Source organism: Thermomyces dupontii (genome assembly GCF_041956625.1).
Source record: "Thermomyces dupontii strain NRRL 2155 unplaced genomic scaffold VTN31scaffold_1, whole genome shotgun sequence".
Lineage (NCBI taxonomy): Eukaryota > Fungi > Ascomycota > Eurotiomycetes > Eurotiales > Trichocomaceae > Thermomyces > Thermomyces dupontii.
Genome location: NW_027192307.1, coordinates 2,370,795 through 2,390,264, shown reverse-complemented (window position 1 = coordinate 2,390,264; position 19,470 = coordinate 2,370,795). Strand labels below are relative to the sequence as shown.

The 19,470-nt window shown below is 54.7% G+C and overlaps 11 protein-coding genes across 11 annotated transcripts; 3 read left to right on the top strand and 8 right to left on the bottom strand.

Annotated features, from left to right (window-relative positions):
- Positions 1–53: 53 nt before the first annotated feature.
- VTN31DRAFT_899 (uncharacterized protein) lies at positions 54–644 on the bottom strand (the record flags this gene model as incomplete). The annotated part of the gene is made up of 3 exons (XM_069408453.1): positions 54–211; positions 276–567; positions 621–644. The coding sequence occupies 3 exons, from the start codon at positions 642–644 to the stop codon at positions 54–56; spliced, it is 474 nt and encodes a 157-aa protein (XP_069263755.1).
- Positions 645–912: 268 nt separating this feature from the next.
- Positions 913–1,623, top strand: VTN31DRAFT_898 (uncharacterized protein; the record flags this gene model as incomplete). Its single annotated transcript, XM_069408452.1, has 1 exon — positions 913–1,623. The coding sequence occupies one exon, from the start codon at positions 913–915 to the stop codon at positions 1,621–1,623; it is 711 nt and encodes a 236-aa protein (XP_069263754.1).
- Positions 1,624–1,646: 23 nt separating this feature from the next.
- VTN31DRAFT_897 (uncharacterized protein) lies at positions 1,647–2,888 on the bottom strand (the record flags this gene model as incomplete). Its single annotated transcript, XM_069408451.1, has 1 exon — positions 1,647–2,888. One exon carries the CDS (start codon positions 2,886–2,888, stop codon positions 1,647–1,649), a length of 1,242 nt encoding a protein of 413 aa, XP_069263753.1.
- Positions 2,889–3,248: 360 nt separating this feature from the next.
- Positions 3,249–4,009, bottom strand: VTN31DRAFT_896 (uncharacterized protein; the record flags this gene model as incomplete). The annotated part of the gene is made up of 4 exons (XM_069408450.1): positions 3,249–3,343; positions 3,403–3,742; positions 3,801–3,862; positions 3,931–4,009. 4 exons carry the CDS (start codon positions 4,007–4,009, stop codon positions 3,249–3,251), a joined length of 576 nt encoding a protein of 191 aa, XP_069263752.1.
- Positions 4,010–4,267: 258 nt separating this feature from the next.
- VTN31DRAFT_895 (uncharacterized protein) lies at positions 4,268–4,883 on the top strand (the record flags this gene model as incomplete). The annotated part of the gene is made up of 2 exons (XM_069408449.1): positions 4,268–4,735; positions 4,794–4,883. The coding sequence occupies 2 exons, from the start codon at positions 4,268–4,270 to the stop codon at positions 4,881–4,883; spliced, it is 558 nt and encodes a 185-aa protein (XP_069263751.1).
- Positions 4,884–4,963: 80 nt separating this feature from the next.
- VTN31DRAFT_894 (mitochondrial 54S ribosomal protein uL3m) lies at positions 4,964–5,997 on the bottom strand (the record flags this gene model as incomplete). The annotated part of the gene is made up of 2 exons (XM_069408448.1): positions 4,964–5,076; positions 5,160–5,997. 2 exons carry the CDS (start codon positions 5,995–5,997, stop codon positions 4,964–4,966), a joined length of 951 nt encoding a protein of 316 aa, XP_069263750.1.
- A 266-nt stretch (positions 5,998–6,263) lies between these two features.
- VTN31DRAFT_893 (uncharacterized protein) lies at positions 6,264–7,086 on the top strand (the record flags this gene model as incomplete). Its single annotated transcript, XM_069408447.1, has 2 exons — positions 6,264–6,870; positions 6,941–7,086. 2 exons carry the CDS (start codon positions 6,264–6,266, stop codon positions 7,084–7,086), a joined length of 753 nt encoding a protein of 250 aa, XP_069263749.1.
- Positions 7,087–7,339: 253 nt separating this feature from the next.
- On the bottom strand, positions 7,340–11,827 carry VTN31DRAFT_892 (uncharacterized protein; the record flags this gene model as incomplete). Its single annotated transcript, XM_069408446.1, has 9 exons — positions 7,340–7,555; positions 7,609–7,778; positions 7,828–10,057; positions 10,106–10,123; positions 10,199–10,441; positions 10,492–10,542; positions 10,607–10,732; positions 10,817–10,901; positions 11,823–11,827. 9 exons carry the CDS (start codon positions 11,825–11,827, stop codon positions 7,340–7,342), a joined length of 3,144 nt encoding a protein of 1,047 aa, XP_069263748.1.
- A 954-nt stretch (positions 11,828–12,781) lies between these two features.
- On the bottom strand, positions 12,782–14,133 carry VTN31DRAFT_891 (uncharacterized protein; the record flags this gene model as incomplete). Its single annotated transcript, XM_069408445.1, has 2 exons — positions 12,782–14,040; positions 14,112–14,133. 2 exons carry the CDS (start codon positions 14,131–14,133, stop codon positions 12,782–12,784), a joined length of 1,281 nt encoding a protein of 426 aa, XP_069263747.1.
- Positions 14,134–15,193: 1,060 nt separating this feature from the next.
- Positions 15,194–18,172, bottom strand: VTN31DRAFT_890 (uncharacterized protein; the record flags this gene model as incomplete). The annotated part of the gene is made up of 4 exons (XM_069408444.1): positions 15,194–15,443; positions 15,500–17,242; positions 17,834–17,893; positions 17,958–18,172. 4 exons carry the CDS (start codon positions 18,170–18,172, stop codon positions 15,194–15,196), a joined length of 2,268 nt encoding a protein of 755 aa, XP_069263746.1.
- Positions 18,173–18,275: 103 nt separating this feature from the next.
- Positions 18,276–18,752, bottom strand: VTN31DRAFT_889 (uncharacterized protein; the record flags this gene model as incomplete). Its single annotated transcript, XM_069408442.1, has 1 exon — positions 18,276–18,752. One exon carries the CDS (start codon positions 18,750–18,752, stop codon positions 18,276–18,278), a length of 477 nt encoding a protein of 158 aa, XP_069263745.1.
- Positions 18,753–19,470: the final 718 nt, after the last annotated feature.

Below are 19,470 nucleotides of genomic sequence, written 5' to 3'. Positions count from 1 at the left end.
TATTTCCTATTCGTACACATCCTCAGTTTATATATAACATGCCTGCAGATCTACTACTGCTCTTCCGCAGGAACCAGAACGCCTTTCTCCTCAAGCAACTTGGCCAACTCCCCGCTCTGGTGCATCGACATGAGGATATCGCAGCCGCCGATAAACTCCTTATCGACGTAGAGCTGAGGGATGGTCGGCCAGTCGGAGTATTCCTTGATTCCTACAAACGAGTCAGCTCCGTTCATAGGCCCAAACCAAGAACAAAAGCCAGCAAAAGGACTAACCCTGCCGCAACTCCGGATCCTCCAGCACATTGAACGCAGTAAACTTCTTCGGATCCACGCCCTGCAGTCCCAGGATCTGGATGGTGGCGCGGGAGAAGCCGCACTGGGGGGTCTCGGGGGTGCCCTTCATGAAGAGAACGACTGGGGCCGAAGCAATGGCCTTGTCGATCGCGGCGCGCGTCTCATCGGAGAGGAGGCGTGCTTGGAGAGGGGAGAGTATTCGGGGTGCGGCGAAGATGCTGCTCGTGGTGAATCGGGGTACTGCGGAGCGCGCGGCGGCGCGGGATGTCGTCTGTTCCGAGAGTCAGCTTGCGGAATACAGCAAGTTTTTGGACTGGTCTTTACAGAGAAGAGAGTTCTCGAAAACATGGTGAATGCGTCTGGTGAAGTCAACTGTCAAAAGTTAACTCTTCGAGTTGACGACATCCGCGGACCTGAAGATCAAACTTGGTACAATACTTACCACGTTCTTACTTTTTACGGATTAGCGGTGATGTGTTAGCCAATCAGTCGCCGGAGCGCCCAAACAAGTGATGTTTCTGTTTGGTATGAGGACTCGGTACAGCTCAGTGATTACAAATGTCGATCCTCCGAGTAGTCATCTCCGAAGCCTCCCAACTCCGAGGTCCAACTCGCAATGGCCTCCTTCACCGCCGAACAGCACCGCAATGACGGCAAACACCACATCCTCCTCGCCGCCAGCGGCTCCGTCGCGACCATCAAACTGCCCAACATCGCCGCCGCGCTCGGCCGGCACCATCCCAAGGTCTCCATCCGGATCATCCTAACCGAATCCGCCGCACAATTCCTCCGCGGTCAGAGCGCCGAGCAACCCGCCGTCGAAACCCTAACCGACATTCCGGGCGTCGACGCCGTCTACCGCGACCGCGACGAGTGGGCCGAACCGGGCTGGACGCGCGGCGCACCCATCCTGCACATCGAGCTGCGGAAATGGGCGCATGTCCTGGCCGTGGTTCCCTGCTCGGCGGATACGTTGGCGAAATGGGCAAATGGATTTGCAGATAATCTGCTGCTGTCGGTACTCAGGGCGTGGGATACGACGGGGTTGGTGGATGCGGGGATCAAGGAACGGAGGCCGATGGTGTTTGCCGCGCCGGCAATGAACACCGCGATGTGGCGCCATCCGGTCACCGCGCTGCATTTGCAGACGCTGCGGGATGAGTGGGGGCGGAGTGCGCCGGGTAAGAAGAATCCGTGGATTACCATCCTCGATCCCATTTCGAAGGAGTTGGCTTGCGGGGATGTTGGCGATGGTGCCATGATGGATTGGCGCGACATTGTCAAAGCAATCGAGAGTTATCTCGGGCTATATGTACAGGAAGGGTAGAATGAAAAAAAAAATGGTACAGGTCATGCGAAGGATACGGCAGAAGTCTCATCCCGGGACTCCTCGCGGTCATACCATCCAAAGTACTGCGCGAGGTAATCGCCCAGCAAGCCAAGCGAGATGCCTCCGCCAGTGATCCAGCAGCCGTTCTTGAACCACCACCAACAGTTCTTGACGTCCTTCAGTCGCACTCTCCAAATCATGATGCCGAGCGAGAGGAGCGCGCTGCCGCAGCTGCCCGCAAAGAAGATGGGACCGGCACCGGCCGCGACGCCAGCCGCGGTGAGGAGCGCTACCTGCACGGCCGCCAGCCCGGACAGCACCGCCTTGGTGTTGTGCTCATGACGCACGGCGATCGACCTGATCCCGGCGGCCACATCATCCTTGATATCCATATGTGCATAGATCATATCATACATGACCGTCCACGAAATGCAACTAGTATACAACGCCGAAATCGTCGCCAGGACCTCTAGACGACCGAGAACATCGATGCCTAGCGCAGGGAAGCCCATCATCGCGCCCCAGGAGAACGTCAGCCCGAGGACCACCTGCGGGTAATCCGTAAATCGCTTCGCAAGGGGATACGTCGACACGAAAAGCAGGCTCGGAATGCCCCAAAACAGGCATTCCGTAGGGAACTGCACGAGCACACCCAGGCCCGCCAACAATTGAAACCCTGTAAACACCAATGCCTTTTGCGGAGTAATTGCGCCCCGGGCAATGGGCCTGAACCGGGTGCGTTCGACGCGCGGGTCCAGATTGCGATCCCAGAGGTCGTTAATGGTACAACCCGCACCGCGCATGATCAACGCTCCCGTGAAAAACAGGGCCGAGGTGCCCAACACTGTCGTGGGGGCCACCATCGGGGTGGCAAGCGGCGCAGCCATCAAGGTTGAGAACAGACAAGGGAAGAAGAGATAGTATGTGCCGGTGGGCTTATCCAGACGGATCAATTCGGCGTACGGCACCCATGACGAAGGGAGTGTAGCCAGAAGGCCCTTCTGCGGCGGCGTGTACTGTGCTGGCGCGGCCGATGTCGCGGTGGTTGAGGATGCCGCCCGCCATGGTATCAATTGTCTTGTTCGTGCGGGGACAAGCGAGACGCGTCGAGACGAAGACGAAGTCGTAGCGAGCGGCGCGTGTGAAAGCCGTCGTCGTGTCCAGACCGGGGGTTTCGTGATCAGCCGCGGCCGCATGGCGCGGGCCAGGCACGGTCCGCACAGAGAAGACAGCATGGCTGTGGTTGAGATCTGATAGGTCATTCGGCGAATATCACGATGACAGGCTCAACGACATCATGCAGGGTACAATTCATGATCAAATCCTGAGCCGTGTTGGATCTACAGACTCGGAAAAATCGGCTCGATCCATCGTCAAAACTTCTTTGATCCATGGCCGGCCCGAAGCCGGACTGCCGGAGAATAGCTTATGTAATCAATTAGGGCTCGAATCAAACTAAACCTTACTAGGCAATTAGATATTCAACCTAATTCTTGTAATTCACGTGCAACTGCTGTGGGAGCAAGCCTTCATTCAAGTTTCAACCAACTACTTAGGCAATCGTTTTATGCCCAATGGCAAGGTCATCAGGATCTCTCATCCAGTACTTTGAAGTGGACCAACTAAGCACCCTTGTATGGATATTTCAATCGCTCGAGCTGTCCCACGTCGACCTCCAGCAACAACCTCCTCACTGCCAGGATGACAAGGAAAACAACTAGGATCCACAATCAGCGACTTCACACCAACATCGAATCCGCAGGGGAGGTAGCTCACATCCAGGAACGAAATACAGCGCAAACTGCTGGTTAGCATCCCAGAACCATCCCAGCAGACCCCAACCCGCCAGAGCCGCACTCAGCGCCGTATCTACTCGAAGCACGACCGGAACGGCGGAAGCATGATAATTCGGTCCCGGCTGCAGCGGCTGATGGTGTTGCTGCTGCTGCTTGCGGTCGTCGGAGGGAAAGGCGTGAAAAAATCGCATCAGGTATGCACTCATGCCCAGCGACGCCATGCAGAGTAGGATGGCTATTTGGTCGGCGATGGACGATCCCGAGAATAGGGAGGGGAAGTAAGCGACGGCGGCTGCGAGGGGGACGATGGTGAAGACGGTCTAAGGACCCTGGTGATCAGTGTGGGCAAGCAAAGGAGTAGGTTGGAATGGGTCATACGTGGTAGAATGCATTCTGGCGGTTGTTTTCCTTGCGGAGGTTCTCGATGAGACGTTCTTGTTCTGGGTGTTGTTAGCTCGTGACCCGTCTTCTGGTCGCTCAAGTACTAGGAAGTGCGGTTATGATAGACCTTGCTCATCGAGTTCGTCCCGAGGGCCGTCCTGATCCTCATCGGGGTACTTGAATGTCCTTCGCAGGCGGGCGGCCATTTTGTCGGTGTTGGCCAGAGACTTTGAGCTTCGTTGTCTGCATCATGAACTCAAATCGGATAAAGCACATGGACACGACACAACGGTCCCGGCCCGATGACGATGATAGTAACGAGTCGTAACATGTAACTTCGATAACTCATAATAACTCGTATTATCTCAAACGCCGATCCTTGGAAGATTTAACATCAAACAACAGCTTCAAGAAATACTGTTCAGTCAGTCGAACATTTCAATTCTCCTTCAAACACCACCACCATGCTCTCCCGACAATCACCGCGACTCGTCCGACGAGTCGCACCATCACCGACCACAATTCTCCTTCCCCGCCGCACGCTCATCCCCGCCCCATCCCCCAACTCCGGCCCGCTCCTCGCACGGCGGCCCGACCGCGCCCTCCCCAACGTCGATCCGCACGAGACGCGCACGAAATGGATGCGTACCTTGCCTTTCTTCGGCGTGGTTGTCGGCCTCGCCACGCTCGCCATCTTCAACTACCAAAAGTCGTCGAGCAGCGTGGTGAGCAGCACACTGTATGCATTGCGGAAATCCCCGCAGGCGAGGGAGATCCTGGGGTCGGAGATTTACTTTGCAAGTAAATTCCCCTGGATCAGTGGGACGATGGATCAATTGCATGGGGTGATTGATATTTCGTTTTGGGTCAAAGGGACGCGGGGGAGGGCGAAGATGAGGTTTCGGAGTGTGAGGCCGGATCGGTTGAGTTATGTAAGTCTACCCTTTTTTTATCATTCATCGTGGGAACGGATACTGACAAAGGGACTAGTTTAAAACAGAAGAATGGAGTCTGGAGTTGGAGGATGGGACGGTGGTTCATCTCCTACAGCCGGATGAAGAGGATCCTTTCCAGGTGTAATCTCTACTCATTGCATGGACGATGTCTGAGCCGAAACAAAACGCTAGAATTGTATAATATACACTTGTACACTTTGAAAATCATGAATCACTCGAACTCGTAGTCGAACTCGAAGAAGTCGCAATAGTCGGCCAAGGCTTCTTGAGGGCATCCTGAATCTGTACGATACACCCTTTTGGACCACTGACGGCACCTACAAAAGAAAGGAAAAAAAAAAAAAGTCAGCCGAATCGACTCGAGAAACTTGGTATAGAAAAACGAAAGGAAAAAGCATACCATTCACCACAACAATCCCATTCTCGCGATCAACCTGCAACACCCGCAGATTCTGCACCGTATTGCGCTGACCACCCATTCTCCCCGCCATTCTCTTCCCAGGATACACACGCGAGCCACCACCCTGGCTGGGACCCACGGAGCCGATCGACCGATGCGTCAAACTCACACCATGACTGCGATCCTGACCACCCATCCCATGCCTCTTCATCACACCCGCAAACCCTTTTCCCTTGGTCTTTGCCCGTGCATCCACAAACTGGCCCACCTGGAACCAATCCGCATGGATCTCGGTCCCCACGGGCAACAAGCCCGACTCATCCCGGACGCGGAACTCGCGCACCACGCTCTTGGGCGGGACGCCATGTCTCGCGAAATGGCCCAGCAGAGCTTTCGTCAGCCGGTTGGGCCGCCGCCAGCCGGCACCGACTTGCACGGCGTAGTAACCATGCGTCTCCATGGTCTTGTGCGAGATGACCTGCACGCGGTCGAGCTGCAGTACCGTGCAAGGGATGCGCTTGCCCGTCTCCGGGTCGTAGACGGCGGTCATCCCGCGCTTGATGGCGATGGCTCCAGTGCGCAGCGGGAGGGTGTTGGCTTTCAATCGCCGCTCATAGGCTGCGGAGGGGGAGGAGGCGAGTTGGGGGAGGTCCTTGCCCGTCGTATAGGGCGTGTGCTTGGGCGGTTGGATCGAGCGGATGCCAAAGTGTCGGACTGTCGATGTCGGTGTTGTTGTCCTGGGGAATTTCGTTCGACTTATCGACAAAACTTGCCCGGGCAATCGTCCCCGGAAAAAGCCCGTGAACATGCCGACCTGGAACCGTAACCCTGGCGGCATTGTGGGCAAATGATGGTTAGAGATGCATCAACGGATTATCCAGACCAAAATCCTCAAAACCTCTCCAAATCCATGCCAAGAACAGGAACTCAACGAACCAATCAAACAATACAAACAAGCCAAACAAGCAACCGCGGGAAATCCGGAACGTCATGGCGCTTTTTATTATCAAATGAATCTGCAGCCTCAGCCCTACGGTACTAACTTGTGTTTAAAAGAACCGTCAGCCTTGATTACCTTTTTTTTTCGAACAGCATTTCCAAACAATGCTTTTGAGAATGACATCACTCGCGCGACTCCGACTCTCGAACCGCTTCGCCGCGGGGTCTCTACGGCCCTCGCAATGGACAACAACAACAACAAGAACATCACCACACCAGCTCCAAACAGCAAACCCAAGCGCACCACTCCACCAACTCCGACAGCAACGATGGACCAGCTCACAACTCCGACCACCGACACTACGCTCTAATACCCGATCATCATCACAATCATCACTGTCCTGGCGAAGATACTTCTCCTCAAACCAGCAATCGCAGCAACCCACCTCCCTCTCCGCACGCCTCAAGACCCTCTCCCGCGAATACGGCTGGTCCGCGCTCGGCGTCTACCTCGCGCTGTCAGCGCTCGACTTCCCCTTCTGTTTCGCGGCAGTGCGCGTCCTGGGCGTCGAGCGCATCGGGCATGCAGAGCGTGTCGTGGTGGATACCGTCAAGGGGTTATTGAAACGGTTGTTTCCGTTTGGCGCAACACAGGAAAGTCACGGGGAAGGAGGGGTTGAGGGTGGTGAAGCGGGTGGTCTTGCTGCTCGGTTCGATGATGATCATCATGGGGTTTTGGAGGCGACGAAGGCGAATGAGGGTGAGGGAGCAAGTAAGTGTCTCTCTCTCTCTCTCTCTCTATATATAGGGGTTGGGGGAATTTTGAGAATTGACTAGGTTAGGTATATGGACACAACTCGCTCTCGCATACGCAATCCACAAGAGCTTCATCTTTATTCGAGTCCCTCTGACGGCGGCCATCACACCCAAGGTGGTCAAGACCTTGAGACGTTGGGGGTGGGATATCGGGAAGAGACAACGTTCATAAAGAAAAAAAAAATCCACGATTCCGATCGACCAGACCCCGCTCATTGATAGAAATGTTTCTTTTAGACAGGCTGTATTTCTGATGTTATTGTACTCTAGACTTCATTAGTTAATCCTCTATGTACGGAGTACCCCAATAGAGAAAACTCAATCAATCCTACTCTCACACCAGCCAACCCTCTCGACGCCAAACACCGTCCCCCGTCCCCCAATATTAAAACCGCGGATATTCCTCTTTATCTTCTTTTTGTTTTTTACATGTCAATCGTCTCGTTGAATCTCAACACCCCGTTCGCCTTCATCACCCCATTGGCACCCTCCGGCATCTTGAACGCCCATTCCGTCGACACGTTGAGAGGCCTCTGAGACGACGCCAGGGTGGTTGCTGGTCGCGCCACTTCATCCGACGTGTCCGCGACGAGGACCAGGCCTTGTTCTTTGATCGTTTCGATCAGCGCGGGCATGATGTTCTTTGCATCGGTCAGATTCGTTGTTCAGAATACCATTGAGAAAAGAAACATACCAGTAAACTTGATCGACAGATCAACCCCATCAAGTTGTTGCTCTGCGCTATTCGCGCTGCTTCCTTGATGGACATTGACGACCGCCCACTGGACAGAATTGCCGGATGCGCCGCCTCTTCCCCCGTAAAGTCGCTGATCTTGCCCAGGTCATTGCACAACAGCACGGGATCTAGCAAATCTCAGCGCAGATTCCCAGACATGAAGGGAACTAAACTTACAGTTTGGCTGCTTCCAGTTCAACGCCGTGCAGATATTGGCATTGTACGAGGTAAACACGATGGACCGCATAAAGTCCGGATTCCGTTCTCGCGACGCGCGCGCGTGGTCAAACACCACGGTGAGAATTGCGTCCGCAAAGGTGTTGATATCTGCGAGCGCGTGCAGGCCCAGTTGCGCCTCTTCTGTAATCGACGGATACAAGATGGTCAGGTTTACATGGACCCCCAAAGGCAGATGCTCGAGGACATCCTTCAATGCCAAAAACGACGTCGCAAGCTGCCGGTGGATCTCCGGGATGTCGTTCGGGGTCTTGTCGTGCAGCCACCCCAATACAGCGCGCTGGTCGACACCGCGCCGTCGGCCCAGACTGGCGAATTGCTCGTACGTCAACGAGCAAACGGGAATGTCGATGCCCTCGTGATCGACCGCGTACCGTGGATACAGCACCGGATAGCCATCCTTGCTCAACTGGACAAAGAGCTGACAATAATCCCCAGAGAGACTTGAGCCGGTCACCAAACCGTTGTGCTCCGTATCGAACGCGCTCGTTGCTTTCCAGTACGTCGCAAAATGCGTAATCTCAAGCGGATCGCCGTGGTACGGCTTGATCACTTGATAGTGGAAGCGGATGTAACCAATAGACCGCAGTCGAGGGTCCAGCAGCGGCAAGCAGCGCGAGCCCGCGCTCGAATTCTCCCCCATGAAGTGGTACGGAAGGGCCACCGTCTTCGCAATGACCTTGGAGCCAAAGGTCGGGAAGATCTCAAAGTCAATGGCAAACGTATCCAGATGATCAATCTGAAACGAGACCATCCGCGTATCCTCTTGGATCGGCAGCATGATCGTCCGAGGCAACGCATCCGACAGTTTGGATGACATGGTCATACGAGCCGCCGGGTACCGACCCGTCTGATTGAACACGATCGGGCCGGGGCCCGAAAGATCAAAAATGATCTGGACAAACGCCTTGGTGTCCAGGAAGTTGTGGCCATACCGGCGCAGGGGAATGATTGGGGGCGGCAGCTCCAGGTCCGGGATGCCGTCCGCAGGATCTCTTTCCAGAGCGTTCATGTCCGCTTCTCCTGATGCCGGCAATGCTCCTTGTTGTAGTCCAGTGAGCACTCCAATTGACCGCTGAGGAAGACTCTGATCGGGCCGCTTCGACCACAACAGAACCATACACTCTAAATGCCCTTCCCATGCCGCATAATACATGGCCGGCAGGTTCTTCTCATCCACGACGGATGGATCAACGCCTAGCTCCAGCAGCGTCCTCAGGCCGCTGACGCAGCCCTCGCTGGCGGCATGAAACAGCGGTGTCCATCCATAAAGCTTGTCCTTCTGATCCAAGTCTGCGCCGTGCTGCTTGAGCAGCAGCAAAAGCTCTGGAGACTTCCCCGACCGCGCAACCAGATGCTGCGGAAAGAGTCCCTCAGCATCAGGCAACAGCGAAGCTCCTCTTTCAAGAAGCATCTTGGCAATGGGGACCGATCCATGCTGGCAGGCCAAATTGAGAGGAATGTGGTCAGAATCAGACGCAGGATCAATCCGTGCCTTGCTTTGCAGCAGAAGCTCGGCACACGCCAGCTGGTTTCGCACAATACTATGGATCAGCGGAGTAAAATTATCGTGATCCAAGAGATTAACGGTCTGCGGCCCTGCGGCGATCAGGTCGCGTGCCATGTCGACCCGGCCATGCATACAGGCATAGTGAAGCGGGATGCGGCCGTACACGTCAGAGCGCGAGACATCCACACCGCTGGACAGGCCAGTTTTAAAGACGAATGTCTGTCCCGAAATCGCCGCTTCATGGAGACAGTTGCGTCCGTTGATGTCGTCTTCGGCATGGATGTCGACCAAGCCACTCTCCAGCAGAATCCCCAAAATTTCGTCCGTGAACTCGTTGGTGGCCGTGAGGAACAAACGCGTAATCCGGTCACTTGCGTCCGGCGACGAGCTCAACCGGCCAAGCCACTCGCGCAGCGCCTGCAGATTTCCACCGGCGGCGATCTGCAGCACCTGCAGATCCGACTCTTCTTCCTCACTGCCCACGTGACTTGTGCGATCAGCTGGACGCGCGGCGTCGAACTGGATGTTCTCGCCTTCGGCCCAGGCCTCGAGTTCTAATCGGGCTGTGGTCGCCCTATCGGACAGATCTCGAAGAACTTCTCGATTGAAGCAGGGTTGGACTTCCACCGCCCTATGGAGATACAGCTCTCTCATGCGGGACTGACCGGGTTAGCAGCTCGGGCCATGAACCCCAAGCCAAAAACGTACCTTGGAAGTTTTGTCCCACTATGACCGTTAGCCACAGAATATTGTACGGAAAAAAAAAAAAAAAAAAAAAAAAAAAACAAAAAATGAACGCACCTTTTTTAGGATCTTCGACACGGCCGTTTCATTGATCTCCACAAATTGCTTCACAACGATAGGTGAGTCGACAATCATCTCCTGGAAGGGATGCAATCTCACCTGCAGTTTGTTCAAGTCGCTGTCAAATGATTGATACCCTTCGAGTAGCGATACAAGATTTGCCGGGGCCTTGGAGTTGGCCGTTCGGCGCGACTGCACAACCCGTTTCTTGTCAAGGAGAGTTTTCAATCGTAATGAGAACTAAACCCGTCAGTCAATAATGGCAGCACAGTGGACATCAATGAACGCACCTCGGACTCCTTTTGCAGGTAGAACACGTTGACCTTTTCAATCTCTCGTTCCTAGAACAAAGGGTACCAATCAGCATGTTCCCTACGATCCCCAACTACCCAAAACGCTACGTACCAATCGGAAAAAGAAAACCTCCTTATTCGCCCGCAGCGCCGCCTGCGGATCAAGGGTTCCTGTCTGTGCGCTATCGAGCGCACCCTGGGCGGTGATGGTCGGTGTCGCACTCAATTGCTTGATGAGCTATAAAACCAAAAGAGAGAAAAGTTAGCGCCTGCTCTACTTTTGCAGCACGCTCCCCCCATCAACGAGTATTATTGGACACACTTTCTTGAGTGCTTTGTAGTTGATAAAGCTGGCAGCGTACTCGGGCAGATCGAGCTGCCGTCGCTGGATTTGTTTACCAAACTTCCTGCGGGAGGAGACGTGGAGTCAGCCGCTGCACTACGACCTGGATACGGTGCTCATCCAGCGAAAGGCAAGAGATCTTGGGCGGAATGGACTAGGATAGAGCTGCATGCATTGCGGCAATGGCATGGAAGGACATACATCTTGAAGAAGATGGGATCTCCAGAGACGGAGCAAGCAACACAGTCCGATCACGGAGTGCGTGGGAGTGTATATATGTAATCGTCGATCAGAAGGAGACGGGCAACCTCATCGACAGGTGGAACAATGCGAACAAGCACGGGCCGATGATGCACAACAAATAATCCGACCTTCGACAGGCCCGGCTGGGAAGGGTGAATTTGATGAGAGGTGCCGCGCACGAGTATCCACCGAGCAGAAAGCTACTATCTTTCAGATATTGAACGCCAACGAAGCTGTATCCATCATGCGCCTTCTTCCGTCCACGGTTTCGTACAGCGCGCGGCTTGCCGCCTTTTCGAAGCGCGACGTCTTTTAGGGCGGGAAGAATCGGCAGAGCTAGGCGACGCTATCCGATATGCCTTGAGGAAGCAAGTCCCAAAGCACAGTACTCGTTTGAGGGCAGCCGGAGACGAGGAACAAGTCCGAGAGAGCACTGGATTCAAATTTCCCGTTCCGGAGCTGCTGAATAAGCCGCTCTTTCGACGAATCAACGACAGAGAAATCGAGACCTGGCAAGGGAAGGAGCGCGATACGTACGACACAGAGAGAAAAGAGAAAGAGCAGGGGGAGGGGGGGGTCAGAAAAGGAGAAGAGGGAAGGTACAGACTGAGAGGGGAAGGGGAAAAAACCGCGGGGCCTTCCTTCCCTGTTAAGCGCGCACAAAAAGAGTCAAATCTTAGGTTAATATGGGGAGACGAAACGTGGCAATGCCATCTCCGATCATTTCACTACCCGGACTGACCGCATCGCGCAGCTTCGTTCTTTTTTTGCCGAGTTGGAGGGCCTTCTTTTTCGGCTGATGGGTTGGCGATAGAAGCAAGATCGATCTAAGTTTAAAGTAACTAACCTATGCGTGCAGCAGAGCTTCCCCCAAATTGCGCCAATGGCCGTTTCGGTTGCAGGCACGTTTTGTGCTACGCCGGAAAGAGGAAAGAGCTATCCACATCGGGCAGGGACTAGCGCTGGAAATGGTTTAGTCGGGATCCAGAAGTGATCGCTGCATTTGAACGTTCCTCTTGAGTCTCGACGTGTTGTTCTCTTCAGTCTTCACCAGTTCTTGCAAACTGCGAAGAAAGACTGCGAGAGATCAGTCATTTTCCCAACACGTCTGCAGTTTCGGCACGCTGCCGAGTTGATCTTCATGCAGATGTAGCTGCCCCAAAGCTGGATCAGGGAACAGACCAATCCCAGAATGGCCGTCTAACCGGAGGTGCGCTGCAGATCATCAAAGCTCTGATATAGATAAAGACTCGAGGAAAGATATCAAGAGCACTGTTTGACATTAAATACATACAATCACTGCTACCTACACTAGCAGTTGCTCCTGCGCAGTGACGACAGTGCAACGAGCGATCAATTGATTGATTCCCCGACATCGTCTTACCCCAGGTCTGGGGATCAAAACCGACGGAACGCCGAATCCGGAATATCCTGACGAACAGTCCAAGAGATAAAATAACAAAAAGAGAGAAAAAAAAGGAATGGCGTGTGCAGTGACGTGGGAGTCTGGTATCCTCAAAGTGAAACAAAAGAAGGAAATCCAAAATCGTCTGTACAGAAGAACAATGGACTCGAAAAATTAGATAGAACGTACACAGGCAACACAGCGCCCGGAGCATACACCGTGATCGAGAAAAGGAAGGGTGATGTGAGAAATAGACGAGAGTGAAGAACAACGAAGGAATGGCAGCGTCGGCCCATCTAGAAGTTTTGCGCAATGCCGGAATTGGCAGGCGGAGGAAACACGCCCGGACTCTCGATTCGCGTATTGCGGCGAGCCTGCACGTCACGGATGACAGGAGGATGCCCGTCATAGCCGCTATCCGCGTACGGATCGATGTACGGATCTTGCCCATAGTAATAATGATGGCCGTCGTCGGTGAGGTCCGACTGGTCGCCTTGAGAGTACCCAGACGACGCATTCGATGGCCCTCGTTGGATCCCTGGATCGTGTGCACCCACGGCGCCGATGACGCCCACCTCGCCCGAGTCGGGTCGTCCAGGTCCTTCGCCATATCCGTCTGCGTATCCCACCGTGCCCTCGCTCGGCGTGTGTTGGTGATACCCCGAGTTACTGCCCGTATCGGAGAGCGGGATACTGCCGCCGGGGCCGCTGGAAAGATTGGTGGATGGCTTCCGCGGATGCGAGGTCGTGCCCCACCCCCGATAGCCCGAACTGTTATCGGGGGAATCGTATCGGTCTTCGTACGAAGTGGTCGCTATGCCAACGGCCGGTAGCGTGGGATCCTGGTTCGGGTTGTACCCATACTCCTCGACCTCCTTCCGTCGCTCCTCCTCCGTCAGTTTGTTCGCCTTGTGCTTGCCCCACCACCACAGCAGCAGACAGATGATAACCGCGACCGAGACAACCGGCACGACGACCGCGACCGCGATCGTTCCCCCGGCAGACAGGCCGCCGGTGTCGTCTGAGCTGGGCAACGAGGGTGCTGACGAGGGAACTGCAGTCCCCGTCACTGAGCTGGTCTCCGAGCCGGTGCTAACGGGATCACTGACTGTGCCCGTCTTCGTAATGACGACGGTTGTCCGTGAAGACGTGATCGTGATGGTCGATTGAGTCGGCGACTCATCGGACGTGGATTCAGAAGAAGTGGTTGGTGAGGGTGAATCAGTCGTGGAGTCATCAGAGGACGTGGACGTGGAATCCGATGACGAGGAATCGGAAGTAGGAGTCGGAGATGGAGTGGGATTGGAATTGGACGATGATGATGTCGAAGATGGCGGGTTCGGCGATGGTTCGGGCTCATCTTGCGACGATGTCGGTCTAGGCGGTGGTGGCCTGGGCTCGTCTTGCGACGATGTCGGGTCGTTGTTCGTCGGCGTCGGCCGGGGCGTTGTCTGACTTTGCGATGACGTCGGCGCCGGAGAGTCCTTTGACGACGAAGGAGGAGGATCCTGATCCGTGGGTTGCGGCGCGGGGGTTGGGCGACCGCCGCCGGGAGCTACAGGCAAGGGGAACCACTGGGTCAGCAACGCGATTGAACCATTGCTCTGAACGCGCAGTGAAACTTACGCGGTGCCGATTCTGAGGCCATTGTCAATTGTCGCTCCTAGCCACGCGGACCTCAAGCCTTCAAAGAAGGGACTTTCCGAGGGGCGGGCACCTTCAACCGCAACTGCGACGGTTCCAGGACATGTGTCAAAGAAGGAATAAAGCAAAGGGGATTCTCCAAGAACCCAAGGAGGGAGAATGAAGGTAAGGGAGAGACGCAAAAGAAAAAAAAGAAGAGTTTAGAAAAAATAAAAAGAATAAAGGGACCGCAATGGGCCGAACGACGACGGGGAATGCAACTCGAACAGAGCGAAAAGGGCCTCCTGGGATGCTCGAAGTTCCCAGAATTCCTTAGTGAACAAATACGAGCGTCTGGGCTGCCTTGGCTGGAAACCTTGCATCCACGATTGCCGATTTGGGTCTAGCGCATCACCGAAAACAGGAATGGCGGTGCTGGCTAAGCCCACTGCGGCTTAGTTTGGCATTTGCAGGTCAGCTGAATCACGTGATCGTCTTCTGTTGGTGGCTCTCTGTGGTTGCGGCTTTTGAGCTGCCAGGCAGGGTTTGTGGAAGAACTCAGTCGAACCTAGAGAAGGGTGAGACCGATCTGAGGCGCGCGTGTTTACCGAGTGAGGTATATTCTGTATCAGACAATCGACTCATACGAGCAAGACAAGACAGATTAAATTGGCCTTTCTGAAACCCTCAGTTGCACACTTGGATTCAACCCTTGGATCGATCAATCCTTGACCAAAATTATATAGATGGTCGAATATAACCTATTCACAGGATGGGTTTTTGAGAACAACAGTGAAATGTGTTTCCAAAGCGAAAGAATCAAAGTGTGACGAAAAAGAAAGAAAAAAAAAAAAGAATGCAAATCGAAGAGAAGTCTATGTACGCTGTTCAACATGGAAAAAAAAAAAAAACGAGACCCACGTCGATCAAGGTCAGGTCAGAAAAGAAGAAAATAACAAGAAATAGAATACTTATACACAGAATATTCATGATCCAGAAGCACCCGACAGATCATGCTCTGAGATGCAGTGTCATCAGAAGCGAACCAGGAAACCGAACGGAACATGGAGCCGCCAGGGCTCTGCTTATGACCCCCGCATGTCCCATTTTGGTCGCAGACTCGACTGGAGATCGTCCATGGTGCCAACCGTATCCGCCGGCAGACGGCTGACCCGGTATGCGCCCTTCCGAATATTATGCAGATGGACGGGCGAGATACCACTACCATGGCTGCGGACACTGCCCGCATCGCCCGCCCCCGCGTCAGGATTCTTGAATCGCTGCGGGGGCGCAAAGTCAAGCGCCGAGTAGGCTCCCGATTTCCGCAATGCGTGACTGCGATCAGTTAGCCGAAACGATGTGAGAAGGCGAAGGGGAACAGGTTCACTTACGGGCTAGGAATGGCAGAAAGTTCGTCAAACGCAGAGACGAGAGGGGAATGCGCCGGAGCCGCCGGGGTGTATGGACGAAGGCCACCCCGTGGAGTGTCCGGTCGACCCTCTCGCTGGTCTTTGATGGTCTTGCCGGGCGCGTAGTCGGTGGGCATGATCGACATGTCGTCCTTGATCAAGTGCGGCGATGGGAGCTCGTGAAGCGGCGGAGGTGCCACCGGCGGCTTTTTCGGCATGGCTGGTAATCGGTTGGATGCGGACGAGAATGCGCGAGGCCCCGGATCACGGTGTCCCATCGCGGAATTGCTGCCCATATTCCGCGGCGGCGGACGCGGCGGTGGAGTCATGGCCCGACGGCCCGGGCCTTGGGCGAATGGCTTGGGCGGCATCGGGAGATACTCGCCCGCCACGTCATACACGTGCGGATCGCCGTAGAACTCCGGCCCAAAGTCTTCGTAGTAGTAATCGTCTGGGCCGTTCTTGTTGTCATCAAAGTACTCCTTGTAGAACGACCGGATCCTGTTGGCCCGTTGCTCCGGGTTGTCCGACGGATCCTCCGGTGGCAGAGGGCGAAGGCCCACCGTCAGCCGTTTGGGATCGAAGCTGTCATCCAAGGCACCGAAATGTTGTGTCAGACGATATTTCGACAGGCGATTGGCTACCGATACACGTTTCGACATGGGACGAGCGGTAGACAGGCGATTGGACGATTCAGAGGGATTATCCGTACCAGCCTGGTCAGACTGGGCCTTCTCCGCCGCCTTCTCCGCCTCATCAGCAGCGGACGAGACTTTGACGGGGGAAGACGTGGACGGGCCGTCTCCGTAATCACTGCCACCATCGCTCGACGGAAACGAAATCCGCGGCGCCTGGGATGAAGTGGAATGTGCATCGATGGGTGGCTCTCGAATGGTCGGAATGGTCTGATCGAACGTGTAGGACGACTGGCGGTCGTGTGCACCAGATTCGTACTCATCCAGAGTTGACTGTCGAGGTGTTTCGTGACTGGTTTGTTTGGCGGTGGCGCGGTCGACATCTTTCGTGTGGCCGCCGTGCCCCGGAGCAAAATGATCATTCTCAGCAGGATCAAGAGAAAAGTTCCCGGTGAGGCGGTTATCGCTGGAAGCGGCATGACGACCAGGCTCCAGGACCGCTGGCAGGGAGGATTCCTTAAGGGAGCTGTTGCGCTCACTCGGATTGGCACTGCTGCGGGCGGGATTTGGAGCTGGTGACGAGGGTGGGAGATCCAGATCGAAGTCGTTCAAGGGCTGCTTGACGTGGGCTTGCTCCATGTTGGAGATGGGTTCCTCGCGCGGATGGGGGGAGGGCGATGGGGTCAACCGGGGCGGCGGAGGAGAAGATCGAGACATCCTCGAGGCATTCCGGATCAGTCCGTCATGCGGGTCGTCAGGGCCCGTTCTCGGTGAATGGGCGAAGCTGGAGGCGTCATCTCGGACCCATCTCGAGTGCGAGTGAACCGAGGCGGTGTCGTTGTACTTGGACAGGCTGGTTGCGGGCCGATACTTGTCATCTTCGGCGGTCATTGCTCTGCTGATCTCGCGGAGGGACTCCTTTGAATCCTGCAGCTCTGGCGGCAGCAGATACGGGCTATTGCCGATATCCAGCGACAATCCCCCGCGTTTGTGGTGGCCCTCCTTCTCCGGATCATTCCCGCCTGACGGGACGACTTCCATGCCAAAATCCAGCGACTTGTGCTTATCATTGGCATCTTCATACTTCAACCTGTACAGAAGAACAATGGACTCGAAAAATTAGATAGAACGTACACTACGATCACAGCCCTCCCCTTTTTTCGTTGGCCTGAGTCACGCGCTAACGAGGTGAGCAGTATAATGATCTAGGTGTCAATTGGGCAGGTACACTCCTGGGCTGCGTCGCCAGCGTCATGGCGCCCATCCCAATCGCCTTCTACTTGTACGGGCCCAAGATCCGTGCGCGCAGTCGGTTTGCGCCGACTTTCGAATCTGCAGCGGCGGCGCATTGTGACGATGACTGATGATGATCATGACCAGTATAGACTTGGTGTGATCGGTATATAGACTTGGAGTGTTTTGCAGTGCGTTTTTGGTTTGGTGTGATACCCCGGATTGTTGTGTGTTAGTTCAAAAGCCGAATTGGTTTCAAGAGAGATGTTTTACTCGACTAGGAAATCCGTAGGTAACCATCTTAGTAATCATAATCAAACAGAATCATCAAAGATTTTCTTCAAAACACGTCGAGAAGAAGCCGCATGGGGGATTGCCGCCTGACGGGACGACTTCCAGCCAAAATACCAGCGACTTGTGCTTATCATTGGCATCTTCATACTTCAACCTCTTCACATGGCGTCGATGCAGAATGAACAAAACAACGGCCGCGCACACAACGGGGATTCTACGTCATGACGAGTTAGTCTTGCTGCTCGGGGGGGCACTCTGTTGCGTGCGGAGCCGCTTACAGCACCCCGAGGACCACCGGCAATGTGGTCGACATGGAACTGGCGGGTTTTTCACACTGCGGCGAATTATCACCGGGAGTGCATCTTGAGTTGGAGGCACTGTCGGCGCGACGGACAATGGACGGAGACTCCAGGGAGGTTGTCGCAGGGGGCCTGGGCGTCAGGTGGTGGTGCACATGACGGTGCGCGTGACGCGCAAAATGTCGATGGGGCATATCTCGTCCTCCCTGGCCGATCCCGCGGTCTCCGGTAGAGAATCGACCTCAGCAGGCCTTTGAGCACATCCAGTCGCACGACCGGCAATCCGCAATCAGAAATTCACGACGACACCAAGGCAATGAATTCGTGACTTTGGCAGCAGGCACACTGTCCCCGTGTTCCCAGTCTCAACTGGCCAGATATCGCGATTGGGTTCAGTCTCAGTCCACTTGGGCGCAATGGTCCAAAAAGGGGTAAAGAGCGAAATGGCCGAAGCGCACGGGGATAGAAATGAGAGACGAGGGTGAGAAGTGGTGGGAAGAGAGGAGAAAACGACCGACTGGAGGCTCTGCCTGATTTGTGTTTTTTGTTTTTTTTTTTTTTTTTAACTGAGAGAAGAGAAGGGAGGGGGAGAGGTTCTCCTGGATGGCCTCGTTGAGGGCATGAGAAAGCTGCCGGGCCAGACACCGGCCCGGGCAGCCTGAGGCAGAAAACGCGGTGGAGCCACCGCCAAATTACTTGATGGAGAAAACATGAGGCTTGACCGCTTCGCATCAGCCACCCATTCCTTCGTTTGTGCGATGGCTCTTTCCTCATTCAGCAAGATGAAAACTTAGTTCCTTCTTGCCGTTTGCAGAAATTAGGAACCGCCCCACCTGGTGGACCAATAATAATCAGGAATAAGTATCGCGTTCTGTTTTCCTCCAACACTTCCACCGGACTGCGGGATGGACATACCCGTCCATTGAATGCTGCGTTGTAGAATGTATATAGATACGGAGTACTCCGTAGAGCGTTCTCAAATCCATAGATACTGCTACTGTACCCAGGAGGTACAGGTACCAGGTACCAACCGATCAGGCAATTATTGCAGTGAAGCACCGTCGATGAACCGTGGTTTCAATAGTGCCACGAGAGCGGGGCTGCCCCTGGCTAGTGTCAGGAACCGGCTCTCCCCATCCAATCATCGAGCGGCTGATTCTCCCGAGCGGATCGAGATCACGTGGTCCGATCGAGTTCCAAGATTGTGGTGCCTGGATTTTTGGGCAGCTCCGGCAAGTCTTCTTTCCGCACGCTGATCCCAGGACATAACACTGTACCTAACGAGTAGGTAGTCTTGCATGGGGATCCTCAGCGTCAGGCCAATGTATGAGTCGTACTCCGACAAGACTCCCGAGTTATTCTTGTATGGATAGTACTTACTCCCTCGTATTCTTATTCTTAGGACATGGTCAAGTCTCAGATGATAAGAGGTTATGCGTCACAGTCTCGACGACTCCGCGCTCGACGCAAGGGGCAACACATGCCCCTGGAA